The 24,084-nt window shown below is 35.3% G+C and overlaps 1 protein-coding gene across 1 annotated transcript in view; it reads right to left on the bottom strand.

Annotated features, from left to right (window-relative positions):
- Positions 1-23,028: 23,028 nt before the first annotated feature.
- The window catches only part of LOC125862658 (cyclin-dependent kinase E-1), a 31,415-nt gene continuing 30,359 nt past the window's right edge, over positions 23,029-24,084 (bottom strand). Inside the window, exons 14-15 of the mRNA XM_049542779.1 lie at positions 23,207-23,425; positions 23,029-23,125 (exon numbers count right to left, since the gene is read on the bottom strand). Of these exons, the coding sequence (XP_049398736.1) occupies positions 23,057-23,125; positions 23,207-23,425 (288 nt within the window). The 3' untranslated portion in view covers positions 23,029-23,056. The remainder of the gene's footprint in view (positions 23,126-23,206; positions 23,426-24,084) is intronic.

Raw genomic sequence — 24,084 nt, 5'->3', positions numbered from 1 at the left:
AGGCAGTGACTACATCGGAAATCACCTATCGGGCTTGATTTCGTGTGGTGCGTGGTGCGGTAGAGGATGTCCTAGTAGTGGGTGGGACATATGCGGGGTCATTCTTTGCATCAGTATCTTCATTAAATAGCCGAAGGGTTGGTGCCATTGATTTGGACTTGCCCCTTGCGGCATAGACCGGAGCTGTCTTGGGATCCATGGTACCTGTGGAGGCTTAGTTAGTACAAAAATAAACCAAATAACACACTCGAAAAAAATTTTAGAACAAAGAAAAAACCAAAACAAAAACTAAATTTTTTTTGTACAATAGCATCAGTGGCCACCTACGATGGGTACCTATGGTCCGTAGGTCCCCTCCGTAGGTCAGAGGTCCCAAAAAGTTGGGTCTCTGATGGGAACCACGGATGTGGACAATGGTCCGTCGTTGGATCCAAACTTAATGAGATTTTTATGTGCTTAACGTCTTTGCCCGATATCAAACACCCTAATTTTGGAACCAATTTTTCAACAACGTAAACCATAAACCTAAGTCAGTTCATGCATTTCAACACATTATATGGTAGTTTGTCATCCATAAGGTTTCGATTACTCACAATTTCTTCATTTTAACATACCAAACTAGGAACCCTAAGTCGAAATGTCCATTTAGACCATATTCAATGAGTTATTTGATTAAAAAGATAGCACAATCACATTCTATCGTCCCAAGGGTGTTTCTAGCATACAAAGCATTGTTTACACACAAAATTTCAACACCCAAGGTCAAGATCCACTTCGTGACTTCAAAAAACAACTATGAATAATGAATTCAAAGCCAGGGTGAAGTCATTTACCTTACAAGTAATGGAAGTGGGTGATTGTGTGATGCAATGAACTCCTTAGACCTTTCTCAAACCTTTGACACTGAACCCGGACCTTGAACTCTTTTTCTGAAGGAGAAAATGTGATCAGTTTTGGGAGAGAGGAATGGAAATTTGGGAGAGGAGAAGATATGTATGGGAAATGGGAGTGATTTGGGGATATAATGAGGGAATTTTGGGATTTGGAGGGATTAGAAATAGTTAGGAGGGAATATGGGATGTGGGGGATGAATTTAAAAATGAAGAGTTTTCATTAGAAGGGTCCGGGTCGGGTCACCAGAAACCCTAAACTGGACCCACGAAACCCCGTTCATGGGAAGTGGGTCGACCTTCGGTCACTCAACACTTAGACAAAATTAGGATACCTACCTAGGGTCTACAGACTCCATTCATGGTCCGTGGATAGAACCACAGACCGTCGATGGGGTCCATTGACCTCTGCAACATACATTTTCTGTAGATTTGGTTCTTCATCCCTGCACATGTAGCAACCGTTAGGACTTTCTTTTAACATTTTCTGGACACTTTTTAGACATGGACCCTGTGCTATAGCTATCCAACACTAATACAAAAAAATAAAACACCTATCTAAAGGATTACAGAAATTCAAATAAAAAAAGAAAACTCCTAAATCGAAAAGAAAAACCTATAGTTGGAAAGATGGTACATCTTGGGTTGTCTCCCAAGCAGCGCTAGATTTAACATCGTGGCACGACGCAGGTCCCTTGATTACTAAGACTTCCTAAAAATAATAGGCCTCAACCACTTCTTGCACATTCTCTTCTTTTCCTAGGTAGACCTTGATCCTTTACCTGTTCACTTGAACCTTGTTCCCTCATTGTTCTCGAGCTCGACCGCTCCATGAGGGAACACTTGAGTAACTATGAATGGCACGGTCTACTTGGACTTGAGCTTGCCAGGAATTAAGCGCAACCTTGTGTTAATAGAAGAACTGGATAACCCACGGCAACTTAACGCTTTTCAATCTTTTGATCATGATACTTTTAAATCTTCTCCTTGTACAAGGCTGAACTTTCATAAGCTCTTAGGCAAAATTCATCAAGCTCATTAATGTCATTTACTCTCTGACTCGATGTGGCGCCCCAATCCAAATTCAACTTCCTTAGCGCCCACATAGCCTTGTGCTTTAGCTCTACCGGCAAATCGTAAGACTTCCCATATACAAGTTGGTAGGGGACATACCTATGGGAGTCTTGAATGCGGTGTGATAGTCCCACAGAGCATCATCAAGCCTCGTTGACCAATCGGTTCTATTTGCATTCACAGTCTTAGCAAGGATTTGTTTTATTTCACTATTGGACACTTCAACTTGCCCACTAGACTGCGGATGGTAAGGAGTGGCTACATTGTGGAGAACTCCATATTTCTCAAGCAACGCTTTGAACAACTTATTACAGAAGTGAGAACCTCCATCGCTTATAATCGCCCTAGGTGTACCAAATCTGGAGAAGATATTCTTTTTCAGGAATGCGGTACACTTTTACCTTCATTGTTTGAAAGCGCAATTGTTTCCACCCATTTTGACACATAATCAACCGCAACAAGAATATACTTCATCCCATGTGAACTCACAAATGGACCTATAAAATCAATGCCCCAAACATCAAACAACTCAATCACAAATATCGGATCCATAGGTAGCTCTTGCCTCTTTGAAATTCCTCCTTCTCTTTGGCAACGATCACAAGACTTGGTGAAATCATGAGCATATTGGTGGATGGTAAGCCAGTAATATCCAGACTGCAAAATCTTATGCGCAGTCCGAATACCTCTATGATGCCCACCAACAGGTGAAGAATGAAACGCCTCAAGTATACTCATCATCTCAACCTCAGGCACACAACGACGAATAATCCCATCAGCACAAATACGAAACAAATAAGGCTCATCCCAAACGAACTTCTTCACATAATGCATAAACTTTTTCCTTTGGTGAAAAGACAAATCTGATGGAACGAGATCACTTGCCTAGTAGTTTGCAAAGTCTGTGAACCAAGGAATATGATCATGAGAAGCCGCCAATACATGTTCATTTGGAAACACATCATTAATTTCAGCACCATCTCCTAGCTTGAGCATAGCTTCCTCCTCTAATCTAGACAAATTAGGTGCAACTTGATTTTTGTCCCTTTTATGTCTTTTACCTCAAAATCAAACTCTTGCAGCAACAATACCCATCTAATCAACCTCGGTTTTACATCCTTCTTAGCCATCAAATAACTCAATGCAGAATGGTCAGTATGCACTATGGCCTTAGTACCAAGCAAGTAGGATCAAAATTTCTCGAATGCGAAAACCACAACAAGGAGTTCCTATTCAGTCATTGTATAATGCTTTTGAGCCACATTTAGAGCTTTGATGGCATAGTAAATAGAATGAAGAATCTTCTCTCGCTTCTGTCCCAATACAACACCAAGCGCCACTCCACTCGTATCACACATCACTTCAAACGGTTGTACCCAATCCGGTGAAATAATGATAGGTGCGAAAACTAGCTTTTCCTTCAACTCTCCAAATGCTCTCAAACAACCATCATCTAAATCAAACTTACACTCCTTTTCAAGCAATTTGCACAATGGGTGTGCAATTTTGGTGAAATCCCTGATAACCCTCCCATAAAAGTCTGCATGCCCAAGAAAACTTCTAACACCTTTAACAGAGATAGGTGGTGGATGCTTTTCTATTACCTCAACTTTCGCTCTATCAACCTCAATACCCTTCTCAAAAATCTGATGACCCAGAACGATCCCCTCTTTCACCATGAAGTGGCACATTTCCCAATTGAGCACAAGATTGCACTCTTCACACCATTTTAGTACCTCGGCCAAATGATTCAAGCAACCATCAAATGAGCCACCTACCACAGAGAAATCATCCATTAATACCTCAATAATGTCCTCCACCATATCCAAAAAGATCAACATCTTGCAACGCTGGAAAGTCGCTAGAGCATTACACAACCCAAATGGCATTTGTTTGAAGGCGAAAGTCCCATAAGGGCAAGTGAATGTCGCCTTCTCTTGGTCTTCCGGAGCTATGGAGATCCTATTGTAGCCCGAATAACCATCAAGAAAGCAATACCAACCCTTACCAGCAAGGCGGTCCAATATCTAATCCATGAACGACATATGGAAGTGGTCATTTTCTGTCCAAGCATTCAATTTCCAATAGTCTATGCATACTCTCCATCCAATAATGGGCCGCATCGGAACAAGCTCATTTTTCGTATTAGGTACCACAGTAATCCCACCTTTCTTGGGCACACACTGAACAAGAGAAACCCAACTACTATCTGCAATGGGATAAATAACTCCAGCATCCAACCACTTGATGATTTCCTTCTTCACTACCTCTTGCATAGGTGGATTTAATCTCCTTTGGTGCTCAATACTAGGCTTGTGATCCGGCATGAATTGGATTTTCTGAGAACAAATGCCAGGAGGAATCCCAATAATGTCCGCAAAGTCCACCTAATAGCCCGCTTGAACCTCTTCAACACAGAAACCAAAGCCTCAACTTTTTCCGCATTCAAATCGGCCGCATTGATGACCGGTAAAGTACCATCTCTCCCCAAGAATATATACCTCAAATATGATGGTAGAGCCTTAAGCTCCAATTTTGGAGACTCTTCAATATACGGTTTTGTGGGTGGAGAGTCACGATTCTTCATGTCAACTCCAATCTCTTCGGTTTGGAAAGGAATTTGAACCTATCAAGTGCGGCAACTAACTCATCATAGTCTTCAATACTGTCACCCTCAAAATTCATCATCACAGCTGCAAGTGCATCAACACCCAACCGCTCTTTAATAGACTTATCAGAACCTAGCTCCACAATATGATTCACCACTGACACTAACTTGAGATCACTTTCCTGCTTCATGGACCTACAGATATTAAAAGTTACCTCTTCACTATTTAATCAAAAATTCATCTGCCCTTTCTCTATATCGACCAAGGCGTGCCCAGTAGCAATGAATAGTCTCCCTAGGATGATGGGAACCTCAAAATCAACCTCACAATCAAGTATCAGAAAATTCGCCACAAAAATAAAAGACTCCACTTTCACAAGCACATCTTGGAGCACACCAATGGGCCTCTTCACAGTTCTATCAGCCATGAGAAAACACATTGCAGATGGTATGGAGCCCCTAAACCCAACTTTTTGTAAATAGACAATGTCATCAGATTAATGCTAGCACCCAAATCACACAACGCCTTAGCAAAATGCAATAACCCGATGGTACATGGAATAGTGAAGGCACCAGGATCCTCCTTCTTCTTCACAAGTGACCTCGTAGCAATAGCACTACAATGTTGCAACCTATCATCATCTTCAAAGCTCATGGCCCTCTTCTTCGTCGCCAAATCTTTCATTAATTTTTCATACCCAGGCATTTTCTCCAAAGCTTCTATCAATGGAACATTGATGGAAAGTTGTTTCAATATAGTATTAAACCTGCGGTATTTCCCTTCTTTATTCTTCTTGACCAACCTCTGTGGGAATGAAGGTGGAGGTCTAGGCATGGGGACAACTTTTTGGGTTATCTCCGCTTCCTTCTCTCTAGCATTCCTGGACGCTTCAGTAACCTCAATCTCATCATCATCTTTCTCAACTACAATTTCAACCTTAGACGGCTTAGGTGGATCAATGGTCTTCTTACCCCCTCGAGTAGAGACTTCCATACAATGCCCATCATTCTTTGGATTCTGGATGGTGTTGCTAGGAAGTGTGCCAGGCTAACTTGGGTTTACTGTAGTGGACAACTCATTCATGTGCTCCTCAAGTTGCTCGATCGACACTGCATGGGCATCAAATTTTTGACCAATACCAAACAAGTCATTCCGCATCTCCTTCACATTCACATCAGTCGAATCAAACCTCTTCATCATCTTCTACATCATATCCTTAATCCGTGACATACTACCCCTAGCTTCCCTATAGCCAGATTCCCAATTTTGTGGAGGAACATAATGCCCAACTCTATCGTTCTTGTTGCCATAGTTGTTTTAGTTGTAGTTGTTGTCGCGATTATAATTCTCATCCCTGACATATTGACCCTCTCGATTGAAGTTTCCATAGTTCCGACCTTGGTTTCCTTTCCCTTGGCGCCAATTATCCGAGTTGGAACCTTGGGCGTAGGCTCAGAAACCCACTGTCTGATCATTCACCAAGTAAGCATCCTCCTCATAGTAACATTCCTCCTCTGGTGGTGGTGGAGTAGGGCGGGGTCGATCCCACGAGAAATATGGTTTAGACTTAACTTTAACTTACGATTATATTTGTTTAGTCAACATATTTCTGAGAGAAGTAAGTAAAGGAGGGGGGGGGGGGTTGTGAAACAAATAACTGTTTGATTGTTAAGTAACAAGGGAGCAAGATTCAAACTTTTGTTGTTATCAATGAGAGAGAGAAACTACGGTGTATGTGTTCTCCATTAGCTATTAACTCGGTAATCCTAATAATAGTAATCCCTTCCCACTTTATCACATGCAAAGTGGTAAGTTATGTATCCCTAAGTGCTTGGTCTACCAAATAGGGAATTTCACCCCGCACCTTGGTCCGGCTACGTGTATATAATTTACTAACCCTTAGCTTTACCTCGGATTAGACATCACATCAATGTATGGCTTAGTGTTCACCCTCGCACTAATTGACATTAGACTATTAGATAGTATCACACTAAATCTCCATTGATAATTCTTTTCTTATTAACTACCTCTGTGGTCCGGCAAGTAGCAACAAGGCGAGTTCTAACGCGTGCACTCGTTAAAAAGATTTCTAAGCGAAAGAATTACCAATACATGTTAATATTCATACATTGTTAATTGCTCATGGTTCCCAGAACCCTAGTTGTCGATTTAGCTACTCATGCTTGAAACAACACAATTCATATTTGTAGGAGATGAATTCATGAACTTACGTATTTAGTAGAAGAAACTCGTAATCTCCAATTGAATTCAAAGAAAAAATATTTATAAACTGAGATTAGGAAATAAAATTGCTAAATTTGCAAGTTAATTCCCAAGAAAATACCAAGAACTAAAAGTTAACAATAATGTCTAACCCCAAAAACGAGGTTTACATGCCCTATTTATAGAAAAAAAATCTTAAACAAAAGGGAAACGAATTAAGAAAATAAACTTTTCTGGACGCGGCTTCAATCGATGATACTCACCTACGGACCATGAACTGACCTACGGTCCATAGGTCCCTTCCGTTGCTCAAGACTTAGACAATTTCTTAGAAGTTTGGAACCTTCAACTCCAAGTTGCAATCCACGGATGTGCAGTACGGACCATTGGTCAATCCACGGTCCATGGGTCCTCTTCCGTGGCTCCACACTTAGTTTTTTTCGTCAGGTACTGGAACTTCAACTCTCAGTGATCATTACGGACGTGTAGGATGGCCCGTGGGTCAACCTACGGTCCATCACTCACCTCCGTAGTTCCACACTTAGTCAGACTTCCCAGATGAGCAATCCATGCCTACCTACTGACGGATTGTAACTGGACCTACGGTCCGTAGGTCACTTTCGTGGGTGGCCTTTTCTGCAGAATTTCAATTGTATCTCTCTCGACCTCGTCCAAGCCTATTTCCTGAAAATTTAGCACAATAAACATTAGTTCTAATACAAAATATCCCTAGATACACACAATTCTGAAGTGAAATGTATTAAAAATATTGTAAACTCACGATATATCATGGTCCTCTCATGGAACCTATACGCAAACTGTTAGCGTACCGAAACGTGGTACCCGATCCCAATTAGTGTGCTGGACGTGACACCTGATCCCATACATGAGCCAGAATGTGGCACCCCATCCAAGTTAGTGTGTCAGAAAGTGACACTCGATCCAATCATCATACCATAAGCACAAACAAAATGCACATTCTCATAATCATAAAATCAAGTGTTGATTCATGGCATACAATCATTCATTCATACTCATTTACATCAGGTTTGATCAATAGTGCTACATTCACATACATGCATACACTACAATGTAGCAAATACCCACATAAATCACACAAACATGAAATCAAACCATCACATACCTCGAACGCAAGTTTGAAACCACCTAAGAAACTTGAATCTTCCCTTTCCAGATTCTCTCCGCTTGTTCATGATCTAAAAACAAAAATTTCATGCAAGAATCAATAAACTAGGCCTAATTACCCAACTTATAATCAACATTATCAACCCTAGGCCAAACCCAAAATACCAATACCCAATTTAGGGTTTTTTCCACCATTAATTGCAGGTCAAAACCTTCCCCCAATAATAATTACCTAAGAATCTAAGTTTTGTGGACCCAAAAATGGATTACGGGAGTACAAATCTTAACTTTAGCGCTAGAAAAAGTGGAAAACCTTCGAGAAATAGCCCTGGGTCGTTTCTTAGCTCTCAAGAATGAACTTTTGCTGAAAATAACATTTTGGAGGGGTTTTACCTTATTTAAGTCGCGACTGTTCCGCTATAGAAGGACCCATCCCACTACAGTGACCCCGCTACAATGGGATCCATCCCACTACAGCAGCCTACACAGAGACATAATGTTGGAATTTTAGTTCCAAGCCCCCATTTCACAACACACCTTCAACCCTTGACATTCAAAAACTACCCTCTCATGCTAAGATCAGTTTCGAGAGTTCTACTCGCCCGAATTTCATTCCTGAAAGTCATACAGTTTCCTTAACGTCTTGAATATCTACTCATGTCATCAAATCATTATTAAATCTCTCATGCAATACCATATTTCCCTAGACCTTACTGACTCAGATTTGATCCAAATCTGACTAGGCTAGGAATTCCCAAGTTACTACTCAAAAGTTTTCTTGCCCCAATTCTTTCCCCATTGGATTTTCTATAATGACGGGAACATGTCGTTACAAGTAGCCTGAAAGAAATATATGACCACCTGAAGATGGTCATACATCCAAAGGCATGATATGATTGGATGCATCTAAGGCTACAAGACTTTAAGTCTTGAGTATAATTTTACCATGTTCAAAATCACTTCTCAGTTGAAACTATGTGGAGAAACGGTTAGTGAGATTGATATGATAGAAAGGATTTTCTCCTTTTTTCATGCCTCAAATGTTCTCCTGGAGCAACAATATTGAGAGAAAGGTTTCAAAAAGTATTCTAAACTAATTTCTCATCTCCTCATGGCTGAGCAAAATAATGATTTATTAATGAAAAATCATGAGAATCAGCTTAATGTGTCTGAACCACTTTCTGATGTGAATGAGGCGTACACCCACCATGTTAGGCGTGAAAAAGGTCGCGGACCTGATCGTGGTGGTGGATGTGGATGTTGGTCGTAATTATGGTCAAGAACGAAATTATTTTCCTGGTGTTCATCATTCATCAAATAAAAACCACCATCAAAAGTAAAAAAGAAAGGATGAGAAACGTGAAGCAATTAGGGTAGGTTGTTTTCGATGTGGTGGAAAAGGTCATTGTGCACGTGATTATCGTACTGCCAATCACTTGGTTGAACTTTACCAAGATTTGCTAAACAAGAAACAGAAAAATCCTAAAGCGAATTTTGTCTCTAAAAATCAAGGTTTCATCACACACTTGGATGTTGCAGATTTCTTCGCATATCCTTAAGGAAAGATAGATCACTTGATTGGTGATGGTTCTGTGGCCATGGAGGAGTGAACATCTTGTTTGTCTTTTTTTAGTAGTTATTAAATAAATCATGTAAAGATAGTTGTTTACATGAGTGTTAGTTTTTCTTTTTTTAGTTTGTGTTAATTAGTTTTGTAATTCATTATTGAATTGAACTTGAATTTGATTTTAACATAGTTAAATAATGTTTTTTATATTTTATTTGCTTGATAAAAAGAAAAGAAAAAAACTGCATCTTATTAAAGTCATTGATAAATGTACATTTTATTTGTATTTTAATCTCAGATATTTGAGCTGATTTTTATATTTGGAAAAGTTTTCGAGAAATACTTTTTAGTCAAACACTAAACCTTATTATGTGTTTATAATAAACTAAGACTTAAATTGGTCTAGTGAATAAATAATACAATTACTATTCGTTTGTATTCTAATAGGTTTTGTATTTTTTTATTGTATGATGGTTGAATTTTTAATATATTGACTGTATTAAGTATAACAAAAATAGTGTACTGAAAAGCTATTGAATATCTATTTAATTATTGTACACTAGTTAATGCGTTTTTTTACTTGTAAAAATGTCAAGTAACACAACTTATTCATATACGCACGAAAAAATAAAATAAAAAATATACATTGTTATAATATGTGCATGTGTTTATTACTTTATTAATTACGTTGTAGAAGATGTTTATTAGTTTATTATACTATCTAACTTTTACTTTGTAATAAAGGCTTAATAGATATTTATTTCATTTTATTTGAAGATATGGACAATTCTCAAAGCATATTATCTAATTATGAAGACATTTGCTTGATTGTTTCTGGTACAACACATACGATATTCAAAAATGAGAAATATTTTTCTCATTTCAGTATGAGCAAAATAAATGTTACTATAATTTTTGGTAGTACTAATACAATTGAGGGCTTTGGAAGAACCATAATAATTTTACCTAAGGGAACTAAACTCATCATAAATAATGTTATGTTTTCTCCCAAGTCTTGGAGAAACTTGTTGAGTTTTAAAGATATCCGTAAAAATGGTTGTCATATCTAATCAATGGATGAAATAAATCTTGAATATCTTGATATCACCAAAAATGTTTCTCGGCCGACATGTGTTATAGAAAGTTTTTTGCTTTATCTTCTGGCTTGTATTGGATAAGAATTATTCCAATTCAGGCACATTCTATAGTAAATCAAATGTTTCTTGATTTCAATACTTTTGTACTTTGGCGTGATTGTCTGGAACATCCTGGGTCTATAATGATGAGATGAATTATAGAAAATTCAAATGAGCATCCATTAAAGGAGCTAAAAATTCTTTTAAATGGTGAATTTTGTTGTATTGCTTGTTATCAAGGCAAGTTAATTGTGAGAGCATCACCAATGAAAGTTGAGATTGTGTCCCCTGCGTTCTTGGAACATATACATGAGAATATTTGTGGACCTATTAACCCACTTAGTGTATCGTTTAGATACTTTATGGTCATAATAGATGCTTCTTCTAGATGGTCTCATGTGTACCTATTGTCATCTGGTAACTTGGCATTTGAAAATTTGCTGGCACAAATAATAAGATTAAGGGCATAATTTTCTGATAATCAGATTATGTCTATTCGCTTTGATAAAGCTGCAAAGTTTTCGTCCCAATCATTTAATGATTATTGCCCATCAATTGGGATAAAAGTTGAGCACCCTGTTGCTCATGTTCATACTCAGAATGGCCTTGCTGAGTCATTAATTAAATGTCTATAGTTGATACAAAGATCATCGCTTCTGCAAACTAGGCTGTCCACTTTTATAAGGGGTCATGCAATTTTGCATGCTAGAACACTTATTCGTCTCAGACCGATGAATTGTCATAAATTTTCTCCATTGCAATTGGTTATGGGTTAAGAACCAAATATATCCCATTTAAGAATTTTTGAATGTGTTCTACATGTGCTTGTGGCACCACCAAACCTCACTAAGATGGACCCTCAAAGAAGGTTAGGAATATATGTTAGGTTTGAATTGCCCTCCATTATTCCCTATCTTGAACTATTAACTGGAGACATGTTTTACTGTTCGATTTGCAGATTATTGATTAGATGAGACAATTTTCCAAAAATTAGGGGGGCGGGGGGGAATAGTGACATAAAAAGAGAAATTTTGTGGAAAAATTTATTATTGTCTCATCTTGATCCACGTTCTTCTATTTATGAGCAAGAATTACAAAAGATCATTCACATGCAGAAAATTGTAAATCAAATGTCAGACGCATTTACAGATTTGAAAAGGATTACTAAATCACATATTCCTACAAAGAATGTCCCAATTCAAACTGATGTCCCTATAGGACCATCCACTAATGTCATGGCTAATGAGTCAAAAGCACAATCAAAGTGTGGTAGACCATTGGGTTCTAAGGATCAAATACCTAGAAAAAGGAAAAATTGAAGGCCAAGATGACACTATAAAAGAATCATATATGGAAGTTCAAAATTTGAATAATTCTAGTATTCATGAAGAAATCGATGAGCTTGAGACTCAAGAAAATAATGAACTACTCCGAAATTAAAGAGATATTGAAATTAATCGGAATAGAATATAGTGGTTGATTATGTCTTTGCATATAATGTTTCAAAAAAATTATGCAAGATAGTGAGGAACTTGAACCTTTATATGTTGTAGAATGTCGACAAAAAATGATTGAACAAAATGGCAAGAAGCAATTCAATCAGAATTGAATTCACTTGTCAAATGTGACGTTTTTGGACCTATAGTTCAAACACCTAATGGTATTAAGCCTATTGGCTATAAATGATTATAAATGAGAAAAATGAAATACAAAGGTATAAAGCACGCCTTGTTGCACAAGAATTTTCACAAAAGTCTGGTGTCAATTATGAAGAGACATACTCACCCGTTATGGATGCAATAACATTACATTATCTCATTAATTTCACAGTCCATAAGAGACTTGAAACACATTTGATGAATATGGTTACAACCTATCTTTATAGATCACTTGATAATGAGATATACATGAAATTGTTTGAAGGATTTACGATGCCTAAAGCATGTGGTTTAAAATCTTAGGAAATGTATTCAATTAAATTGTAAAGATCGTTGTATGGTTTGACGCATGTGGTACAACCGTCTTAGTGAGTATTTATTTAAGGAAGGTTATACAAATAATGCAATTTACCCATGTATTTTCGTAAAGAAAACAACATCAGAATTTCTTGTACTTCCTGTTTATGTTAATGACATAAACCTTATTGGAACTATCGGCTTCAGTGGGAATTGATTATTTAAAGAATGAATTCGAGATGAAAGATCTTGGTAGGATAAAATTATGTCTTGGTTTGCAAATTGAGAATTTGACAAACAATTTTTTTGTTCATCAATCTGCCTACACAGAAAAAGTGTTGAAAAGATTTGTATGATTATATGTCATAGTGACATTTGATATATTCAGATACTGCATCATCCTCTTTTTATTGATGTCATATTGTGCACATGAGATTGAGTATGAGTAAAGGTCTAACACGTGGATATCATCCGTGTTGAGATCAAGTTATGGTTATAATTTGGTCACGTGGAGATCGTCCATGCGAGTGATTGCTTATGATTATAAGTTGGGCACGTAGAGATAGTCCGTGTTGGGATTGTTTGATTTTATGATAGTGCATTGAGATCGTCTGTGTCGGTATATGGACTTCGCGAGTCCCTCATGGGTCATGAACTCTCGATGTATTTCCGAGGAGTATCATATATATACGGTTGAGTGAGTACTTGACATCTGCGGCATTTCATTTCATGGTGTCACATTGCATTGCATCTCATGACATCCTTCATTCTTGTTGATTATGTGTTTATTTAGTGGTTGGACATTACGTAAAATTTGATTGTCCCTATTGATGAAAACTTTGTTGATAAATATATTGTGGACTTGTAAAATTTAAGGATTATTTTCTTATATACTCCTGTCACTATTTCTTCGTTGTCGGTCTATGAGATATACTGGGTACACGTGATTTCATACTCATACTACACTTGTTGCACTCTTTTGTGGTGCAGATTGTAGTTCGAATTTGAGCGCATTTCTTGGAGCTTGAGTCTGAGTTTGGATTATCTTGAGTTGTGGTGAGATTCTTGGATATTCTACGACTATCTATTTATTAGGTTGTGTTGGTATTATGATAGGATATTTCTTATGTATAGACTTGTTAATTAATTAGAGACTTATATTGACTTTAGAAGCTCTTGTACTTATGACACTAAATCCCGGGGTGGTATTTCCGTTTTTCCGCATTTTATTGTAAAAGACTTAGTGTCTGGATATTATTTTTTCTCTTATATTTCTATACTAAATATTGAATTGAATTGGTAAAAGTATTGTGGTGGCTTACGTTAGGAACATAGGTGCCATCACGACTTGTGATTTTGGGTCGTGACACAAAATTACCCTCCATCCACCTATCAACCCTAAAATACCCCTGGCGTCCACCTTTCGGTGAAGCAAGGAACAACCTCATGAAAAGGGATTTCAAACACAAAAACAAGGTAAGTTTATGTTACACTAGCTACTAGCCAACTTTATTTTTTTTGTATTTTATGTATTTTTACAACTTTACTTTTTAAATGAAAGGATATTGGAATGTCAAAAGAAGAATCCTCCCAAAAATAAAAAATTGAATCTTCAATCTTGGAGGAAAAGCTCGGAACAAAGGGCCAAATAAGAAAATTCACACTAAAGGAAAAATACAAGCAAAAATATTTTTTGAACAACCTAAATTGGTGTTGGCATCACAAGGTTCAACAAATTGTGAGAGGTCTAGTTGGAAATGACGACAGAGCTAGTAATGGTGCAAACGGTGGCAACAACGAAGGAGGGAGAGGCAGCGGAGACTATAATTTAGTTTTGTTAGTTGAAACTATTTGTGCCCTAAGTGTTTGATGATTTCTTGAAAGAAATCAGTTTGAGTTTTGTTCTATCAGTAAGATTTGGGTTTTCTGGAAACAAGATTTTAATTGGTCTATTTTTACTAGATTAGAGTAATTATGTTTGTTCGGATGGTTGTTACTATTGTTTCATAAAGAAAAATATTGTGTCGTATTGCACTTTTTTAGGAGAAAATAAGGTTTGATATACCCTCAACTTTGTCATTTTAGAGTTGATATACTCCTCGTTATTAAAGTGGCTTATATATACCCATACTATTATACAAATGCTCACATATACCATTTTCCTCTAATGAAAGTGAAAAATAAAAAAATTTAGATTAATTTTCAAAAAAAATCCATGTAGGAATATATTTGATTCTTCTCACACATATGTTATATGACTCCTTTGATTCAATGATGATTTGAATTTATTATTTTGATGGTCAAAGTTATTTTCCACTAATTTTTTTGTAAAATTAATTATAGATGCCCTAGAGTTTTTTTACGCAAATACAAAAACTAGATTAAAACCACATTACTTCTCAACTATTATTCTTGAGTTTTCTTTACTTTTTGTTTTCTTTACTTTGAGAGTATCCGTAAAAATGATCGATGAGAAGAAGAAAAGATCAGTGTTTAGTAATGTTAGCTTATGAATTGAACCTTCTAAAGGTGAAGCTAACTGTTACACCATTTATAAACCACAAGCGGTTAGTACAAATCCTGCACAAGAACCAATTAGTGATCGTCTTAACCGTAAATACAAGGCGATGCTACATGGATGGCTAGCTGAAAAGAGACAACGTGAAACGGGAGTCCGAAACCAAAAGGTCAACAAATTTTTTTGAAAATTCCAAAAGGGCAACTCAATTAATTATGAAACCAAAAGGGTAACAATTTTTAACACCGTTTAAATTAGGTTTTCTAAAACGAGGCTCAAAGTCCACTGAGCCTTGTAAGGCTCAGCCGCCAATGAGCCTTGCAGGGTTGTTCGTTTTTGTAAAAAAAAAAATATTCTCGTTTTATTTTTTTGTTTGATGAAAGTCTAATAAAAATAATAATAATACATAGTTGTTGATATGATGCATAAAGATACACACGTTTCTATCTTGACGGACATATATATGTGAATCTGTAGTATGGTTTCTTTCAATGAAGATAGAGACAAGTAGACAACTGTTGTTACCCTTTTTTTCTTTTTATGTTATATTATATATTAAATTAAAATCTGTAAGATTTAGTCCAACTAAGAAAAAAATAATAATATTAAAAGAGGTTCAAATTTATTCTGCTCTAATAGTAGAATTTCATGGGGATAAAAGAATTTCATAGAAATAGTGTTATTCCCACCAATCACTTTTCGGTCATATCTTTGAAAAATAATTACTATTTCTAAATTTTAAATTTAACATGTAAAGTCTTATGATATTACTTTATTTATAAAATTATAAGACGGTAAATTATAAAATTATAAGACGGTAAATTTTAAATTTTACATGTAAAGTTGTCCTTTTTGCTCCAGAATCGTTTATTATGCAAGTCAACATATAGTGATTCTTATTCTTAATTATATTCTTTCTTCAAGACCATGTCAAAGCCCATGAATACGTGTTGAATCGTTCAAAAGTACATTTTTTTCACGGCAATTAGTTTAGATAATTTGATATTATTTAGTACAACATATAAGGGAACATGATAGAAAATATAGAAGACAACACTTCTAGAGATTTCAAATAGAAAATATAAAGGACAACATTTCTACGATTTTCAGTTGCTTGTAGTTCATAATTAACTAAGTTAAATCTTCAATGAAATGACTTCAAATTTCATCAGCAAATCACTTTAAATATATCATAAAAATCAAGTTTGAAGTTAAAACTTTCTCCTTCAAATTTGAAATCCTTTAACTTGATTGTTATCTCCAAGAACATGACATTACATCATGATGTTGTAGAATTAACTAACACTCAAGTTCTTCTGCCTGTGAATGTAAGCAAAGTAAAGTTACACTCGAGTTCTTTTGCTTGTGAATGTAAGAAAAGTAAACTTACACTCGAGTTCTTCAGCCTGTGAATGTAAGCAAAGTAAACTTATAACAAAAGGCATTCTAGCTTCTTCGCCTTGTAAAAAAAAAGAGATAACATGATTGTATCCATCCAAATTAATTTGGTGGAATCTTATTTCAAGAAGGTACTTTCCATTCTTACTATTGCTACTAAAATTTGGATAGTATCTAACATTTTTTTTAATGTAGATTTCATGTTGAAAATGATGTGTTAGCAAAACCATTGTGAATATATGATAACTCTACAAGAGTTGGTATATATAGAGAAAATAATAAGCTTACCACTTTGTTAGTTTATAACTTTTGTAAATTTTTGAGAAATATAAAAATTACTCAAATAAGTTAGGAAGTATTTGATGAACAAGGTTAAACCTAACTTAAATTTTTATTGAAATAATTAAAACAATAGAAGTATGTTTTCCCTTAGTTTTTTTTTCTTAAAAACGATTTTTTAAGTCAATTCAAATGCCTATTATTTTTTTAAAAAAAAAAAATTCACGTAACACTTTTTGTGTTGAATCAATTCAACACTTAAAAAATTTAACACGCAAACTCTTTATCTATATTGAAAAACCTTGCAGTGTTGATTTGAATCAACACTGCAAAATTTTATTTTCAAGTAAAGCAAAAGCAATTGTCATGTCACTTCAGTCTTGATGAGAGGCACATGGTATGTTAGATGTTGTTCCTTGAAATGCGCATAGGCATAGGCCATTGTGCCATAATTTTTGGATTGACACTTATTATAAATATACGTTTTCATGCATATTTTGAAAACATATTTTTTCAACAATGCAAAAAAAAAAAATGAAATTACAAAGTTGGTTTGATAGTACTAAAAAAATAATAATAGTATCTCAAAAGATCGTAGAAAAGTATTTGGGTGCTACACCGATTTGTCGGGAAGAAAATGGTATGGGAAAATTCATCCATTAGAAAATAAACCAATCAATATTTATTATGATTTACAAGTTGCAGGACACATTATTGAGGGAGAACCACATTCTTCTAAAATGGATGATTTTATTATTTGGGGCGAAACGCTCGAGTGACTTGGTTTATATTCGAAGAGGTGTGATTACAAAGTTTTATGTCGTTGGCATGGTTTGCTAATTTCACAAGCATTGTCGGCTACTTATCAAACATGCAAGTTTAGAGAAGAAGCAGTCGTTATTGAATATTTGTCCAAGGAAATCAATGAAATGAAAAATGCTTTAGAGATATTTCATTCATTAGACGATCATAACTATAAGGGAGCAAATGAAGAAGAACATTGGAATCTACTAGAAGATGAAAATTTACATAGAGATTCTACATATTCCGTTTATCCAATTGTTAACAAATGGACTGGTTTACAAAAAATTTTACCAGAAACACTGAATTTTGGTGTGCCGTATTGTTGTATAAATCAGTTATCCTTAATTGAGCAAAGAAAAAATACGAGTCCAAATTGATATATAAATGATGAAGTTGATGTTGTACCAAATATTGATGAAGAATTAAAATATGTAACATTATATAAACTATGATTATCGTATCACTTAATTATTATATTCGATTATTTGTATCTTTTATTGTAAAGTGTATTATGTTTTTATTACTATTTCGATATTGACAAATTGATTTTATAATATTAAAAATTTAACTATATGCTTAAAATAAATGGAACTTAATTTTGGTACTCATAAACATGAATATTAAAAGTTAAATACTTATATTAAAAAGGATATCTACGAGGACAACGAGCCTTGGTGTGTCACATTTCCTTGCATATACTACACTTTCTTGACATGATACCAACCCAATCGATATCTTATTGGTTGCATATCAGATTAGTATATTTAAAAATAATGTCTGGTAAGCCAAGTCGTTAAGTATTATTATCCGCCTGATCCGTATATGTTTTGTATATCATGTAGACACACTTTTCATACAATATTAATACACAATATATACATTTTTGCCACTATCAAGTATCAAACATAGTCACTTTTCACACCCATTTTTCTGTGTAATTCGGCTCAATACATGTATTATCAATGTATATTCAGTGTATAATGCATACGCATTAATTTTACACATATGATACAACTATTGTACACTAATTACACAATGTATAAAAGAAGAAAAAGAATTGAAGAACCGACAAACTTGGTCACAAGAAATACTTCTCTTGAAGTATTCCAAGAATAACGCAAAATCATCTCTAAAATGGACAACAAGTGGAGAAGGTATCAACCACTATCGTACTTTGGATGAGCATTATCGAGAGAAGATAAATATTTTATCATTGAAAAAGGAGGAGAGCCTTGGGAAAAAGAGTGAGGAGAAAGAAGCTAGCATGTTGGTATTTTCTACAACGAAATAGAAAAAGAAAAAAAAAGTGTGCGGTGATGATCGTCAATGGGTGAAAAAAGTGAGAATATAAAAAGAGAAAAGAAATTCATCAAAAAGAAGAAAGCAGGAGCGGGATACTAGAATTTGACTTTACGATTTGAGTGTAAAGTGTCTTTCAGATCAAATGCTACAAAATTTGACAATAAAAATGTTTGGCAGTCACACTGCGTTGTTTTACCGAGAAAATTGCCCAATGCCCCAATGCCGCCCCCCCCCCCNCCCCCCCCCCCCCCACCCAAACCTATTATCATGTTTCATCTATATATTTTATCTCTATGGGTGGGAGGGAGTGGGAGGGAAGCATAGAAAGTGTATTTCACTCTTTTAAGTAGAGTAAGAAACAACAAATATATCAAAAATTAATTTTATAATATATTCTTTATTGAATATTATTTCTTACATTTTTTTCCTTTTTATTTTTGTTCTCTTCTCTTTTTCTTTTCTTTTCTTTTCTTTTTTCTCTCTTTCTCATTATACTATCCATACAAATATACAACATCTGTCATTATCGTTGTCGAAGTTTCATCATAGTTGTCTGATATAAAAGGTACCAACAAGACTTGTTTAAAACACATTTCAATAAATCAAATCATTTTTTAAAAGCATATCCATTAATTTATTTATTTTTCTAAGCAATTGACTCATATGGTGACTTAAATTGGGGAAATATTTACTCTTTACAATCAATAACACTCTAATTTCAAAGACAATAGTCTTGATTTGGGGTATAAAACATGTTATCTAAACTCAACAACACTTTTATTCATTAAATTTCTTAGTTTTATCAATTGAGACTTCTTCAAGAATAATAGATAATGATTCAAGAGAAATTGCAGGTAGTAGTGTTTTTAACACCAATAAAATTGACGAATCAAATTCATTATAGAGTAATAAATGGTTTAGTTAGGAATTTAACATAGATTTAGCAAGGCTAGTTATACTTATTGATTAAAAAAATAGGATTTAACTTGTTCACACTAATGGTGTCATGATCCAACTTGTCGGATTGTGTAGTCACTTACTATATTATAAAGGTCAACAATACAAAGACCATGTATGTAGGCTTAATCATGTTGTATCCCTCGATTCTACAATGAAATCATGCATCACTATTCAAGTCTACAAAGAAATCATGCATCACTATTCAAGTCTACAATGAAATCATGCATCACTATGCAAATGAGTGGTGCGGGGAGCATGCATAAATTGAGATACGACATTCACGGCATAAGTGATATCTGGACGCATCATAGTCAAATATTGAAGAGAACCTACCATGCTGCTATACTCACTAGGATCTAAAAGTAACTCACCGTCCATAAGAGAGATAGAAGTGCGAGAAGCTATAGGAGTACACACAGGCTTACATGTGTGCATGTGGAATTTATGAAGCACATCATAAATATATTTATGTATGGACTGCTTAAATACCAAGAAAAAAATGAAGATCACCTAAATCTTTCATAGCAAATTGATTAGAAAGCCGAGAAATGAATTGATTTAGAAGACCAATATGACTACCTGTGAGAATGATATCGTCAACATAAAGTAATAAAATAAGGACACCAAGGGAGGAATGATAGATAAACATTGAACTATGAGATTTGTTATAAACAAAACCATGAGAAAGAAGAAATGAACTAAAACGATGAAACCAAGCGTGGGGTGCATGTTTCAAGCCATATAGAGCTTTTGTTAGTTTGCAAACATGATTAGGATAGTCGGCATGAACAAAACCTGGAGGTTGTTTCATGAAGACTTCCTCATTAAGGACGCCATGTAGAAAGGGGAATACTACGTCGTTTGGTAAAGAAGGCAAAAGTGGTGATGATGTTTGCTCACTACCGGCAGAAGTCTACATATTTTGGCAAAAGGATCGCAGGAAAAGGGAAATAGCAGATAGAATAGGCCCTTAGCAATCAATGGCTATCTGATACCATGTGTAAAGTAATGTGCGGTAATGTTTTTGCACATTACGCTCTTCTCATGAGCTTTGAATAAATAATAAACAATACAAGGTTTAAGTAGTTAAGGACAACAAATACTATAAGGACTCTTGTTGACTACCAAGTATAATTGTACAATGACTTTATTTATGTTCTAATACTCAATGCCAAGCCTTTATTCTAGCCCTAATGTAGCTCCGCTTTAGCCCGCAAACCGAATTCTTGATGAAGGATCTAACGGGAGAGACAAAGTCGATTTTCATGAAAAGTCTCCTCTTTCATCTTTCTTGAACGCTTCTATCTCAAAATATGGCTATTTTTCAAAGATAGTTTTCACATTAATAGAAATAAAACCCTTAAAATAAGTAAAAACAAATGTATTTTACTTATTGATAAACTTATTAGACACAAGGATTCTGTGGGGGTTATAAGTGATGTTTTATCAATGACTAAGGCTGAAAATGGTTGAAGAAGAATTTTTTGGAAAAAAAAAAAATTCAACTAGTGGAATTAATTTCACTTTAAAATAGTTTAGGGAGTAATAGAACCCACAAAAATAAAGTGTGTAGTTGAAAAAATGATAATAGATTGCTCAAGATTTTATCTAGAGAGAACTGTTGAAAACACTCTTAAATTTGGCCCAAATTATTAGTCTCGTCCCCAAACTATTGATAGCTTTAAAAATACCCTTCTACTTGACTAAATAAACATGGTTCAAGATCGGATGTGTATTTAAGTTTAGTCAGTCAAAATAATGGAGTGTTTTTAAGTCTGTCAATAGTTCAGAAATAAAACTAACAAGTCGCACCAAGTTTAGGGGTGTTCTCAATACTTCTCTTTTATTTATTCTCTTATTTTACCTATAATTTGCTTGAAAATATCTAGAAACCTTGTTTTGCTTTAGGCTTTTATCAGTTCACATACAATAAAAATATTTTTTTAAAAGATGTGGCTCATGAGAAAAAATGACTTCAAATGAAAGTAGGAAAAATAAATTTCATTCCTAATTCATTGTCTCCTCAACATCCCTAATGCCCCCACTTCTCACCCATATAGTGTTTGACTAGATTACATATAAATGCTCTTAAAACAATATTATTTTTCACTTACCTAGCCCACTTATTTTTCAACAAAACATTTTCTAAAAAAAAACATATTCCATGAAAAATATTTGCCCGACAGTCGAAGCTTTTGGAGGACGAAGACCAGCTAATAAAGAATTAGGATGCAACAGGTCCGGCCAAAACAAGGATTTAGAGCTTTGTCTCAAAAGTAAAATTATTTGGAGAATTTAAATGAGAATTGACTGGAAAACTTGACATAATAACATTGGGGAAACAGAGGAAGAAGAAACATCATATACTATTTGTTACTTAGAAGAGTGAAATGTTAAGTTGGATTTGTGCATAAATACATTACCATCTGCAGTTGCTGAAGATTACTGGAGGGTATCCCAACTCATGTACTATTCATTTGTACATCCATTCCGTACTTAACTATACATCATTTCTAACTTTTTAAATTGCAATGCCATCGATGGTAATTCCTACCAATGAGTAAAGACGATACATTGATAATTGGTTGGTGTACATACTATTTGTATACATAACTCTATAATAATGGATAGCTGACCATCACTATCACTGATCTGTTACTGACTGCTGATATATCTCATCCACAACACAAGTTATTCTTTACGCAATCATCTTTGACTGAGACACTAAAGACATTGCGTCTCCAAGTCTGACATACTACTGCCTGTCTGTAAACCCTCTTCAGCTTCATCTACTTGTGTCCATTAACATTCAGAATTAAGTCAGCTTCAGAAATGTTAATCCACCTGCTATGCTAAAAAAAGAAGAGAAATTATTGTCTTCCATGACATTACAGCCCTTTAATAAAAAATGCAAAGGCATCTTTACTTCTTTTCTTGTGAACAACATAACATGAAATTCAAAAGAACAAAAAGTCAGCAACCCAGAGTTATTCAAAAAATCCCATAACTAAAAAGGAGGAAAACATCAATTTGAAAACGTTTTGGATGCTACTGCCGTTTGCCTGCTAGTTTAGCCACTAGAGACAATAAGAGAATGAGAGGAGGGATTCACTGAAACAGACAGTAAAAGATAGGAACTTTCTACTTTCAGCGGGAAAAGGGAATACAGTGCATGATTGTCAATGAAAAAGACTTTCAGAACCGTCGAGATTTCTGTTGTGGAGGGTATCCAGGCATTCCCATTCCTGGATCTTTTCTTCTCATCTGCTTGACATCCAAAAGCATTAATCAATTTAGGGATCAGAACTACCAAAAGTATAATAATGCCAGGCTGACTAAAGCAACCTGCTGCTGATGTGCCTGAGCAGCAACACCGCGCTGCATGGGCATGTTTCCCGGGTTCATTCCAGCACCCATGCCAGCTTGAGAAGAAAGATTATAAGCAGACATGCCCTGAGGTTGCATCCTTGGCATGTTGACCATTTGCATTGGTCGGGGTACAGATCTAGTTGGCATAACATGGGGACCATGCATGCCACCAGATGCTGCATTTCCAGATGATACCTGCCCCAACAAATAGTAATATGAGCAAGATGCAATTGACAATACGGCGTCATACTAATCCTTTAGAATGATGATACTTGGTTATATAAAAATTGCAGAACACCAAGATAATTCACATATGTTCAATGTTTTAAGTAATATGGTAGATACATATGGCATTTTTTCAAGAGCATGAAGATTTTTTTCAGTGACAAAAGAAAAGAACAGGCACACTATTCAGGGAAATGAATTAGCATTTGAATCTATTTGAAGATTATCTAGAAGGCATTATATAAAGGACTACTACCCATCCAACCACCTGCACTGTACGAACATAACCCCTCCAAACACCCAGTGGAGACAAATCAAGCCTAGTGTGCTCTTGATTGCTCTTTATGTCCTAATTTTTTATATTGATGTCATCTATGTGGAAAGGAAGGAGATTATCATGCACCTATTGTGGATAGCAATGTCACTGACTAACTATTGCAAATATTCCTAAACGTTGCTGGTTTAACGTGGGTAATGCAGAGGATCACAACTCAACTACTTCATTGTTTGAAGCAGAAGGATAAAGAAAAGGAAAATAAAGAAGGCACAGGGAAGAACACCATACCTGCTTGCATTTGGTGAGCAGTGTGGAAGGAGAGGAGCGTCAGATGTTTTGCAGACAAAGAAAA

This window comes from Solanum stenotomum, chromosome 4 (genome assembly GCF_019186545.1).
Source record: "Solanum stenotomum isolate F172 chromosome 4, ASM1918654v1, whole genome shotgun sequence".
Classification (NCBI taxonomy): Eukaryota; Viridiplantae; Streptophyta; class Magnoliopsida; order Solanales; family Solanaceae; genus Solanum; species Solanum stenotomum.
This window is presented reverse-complemented; position numbering and strand designations above follow the sequence as displayed.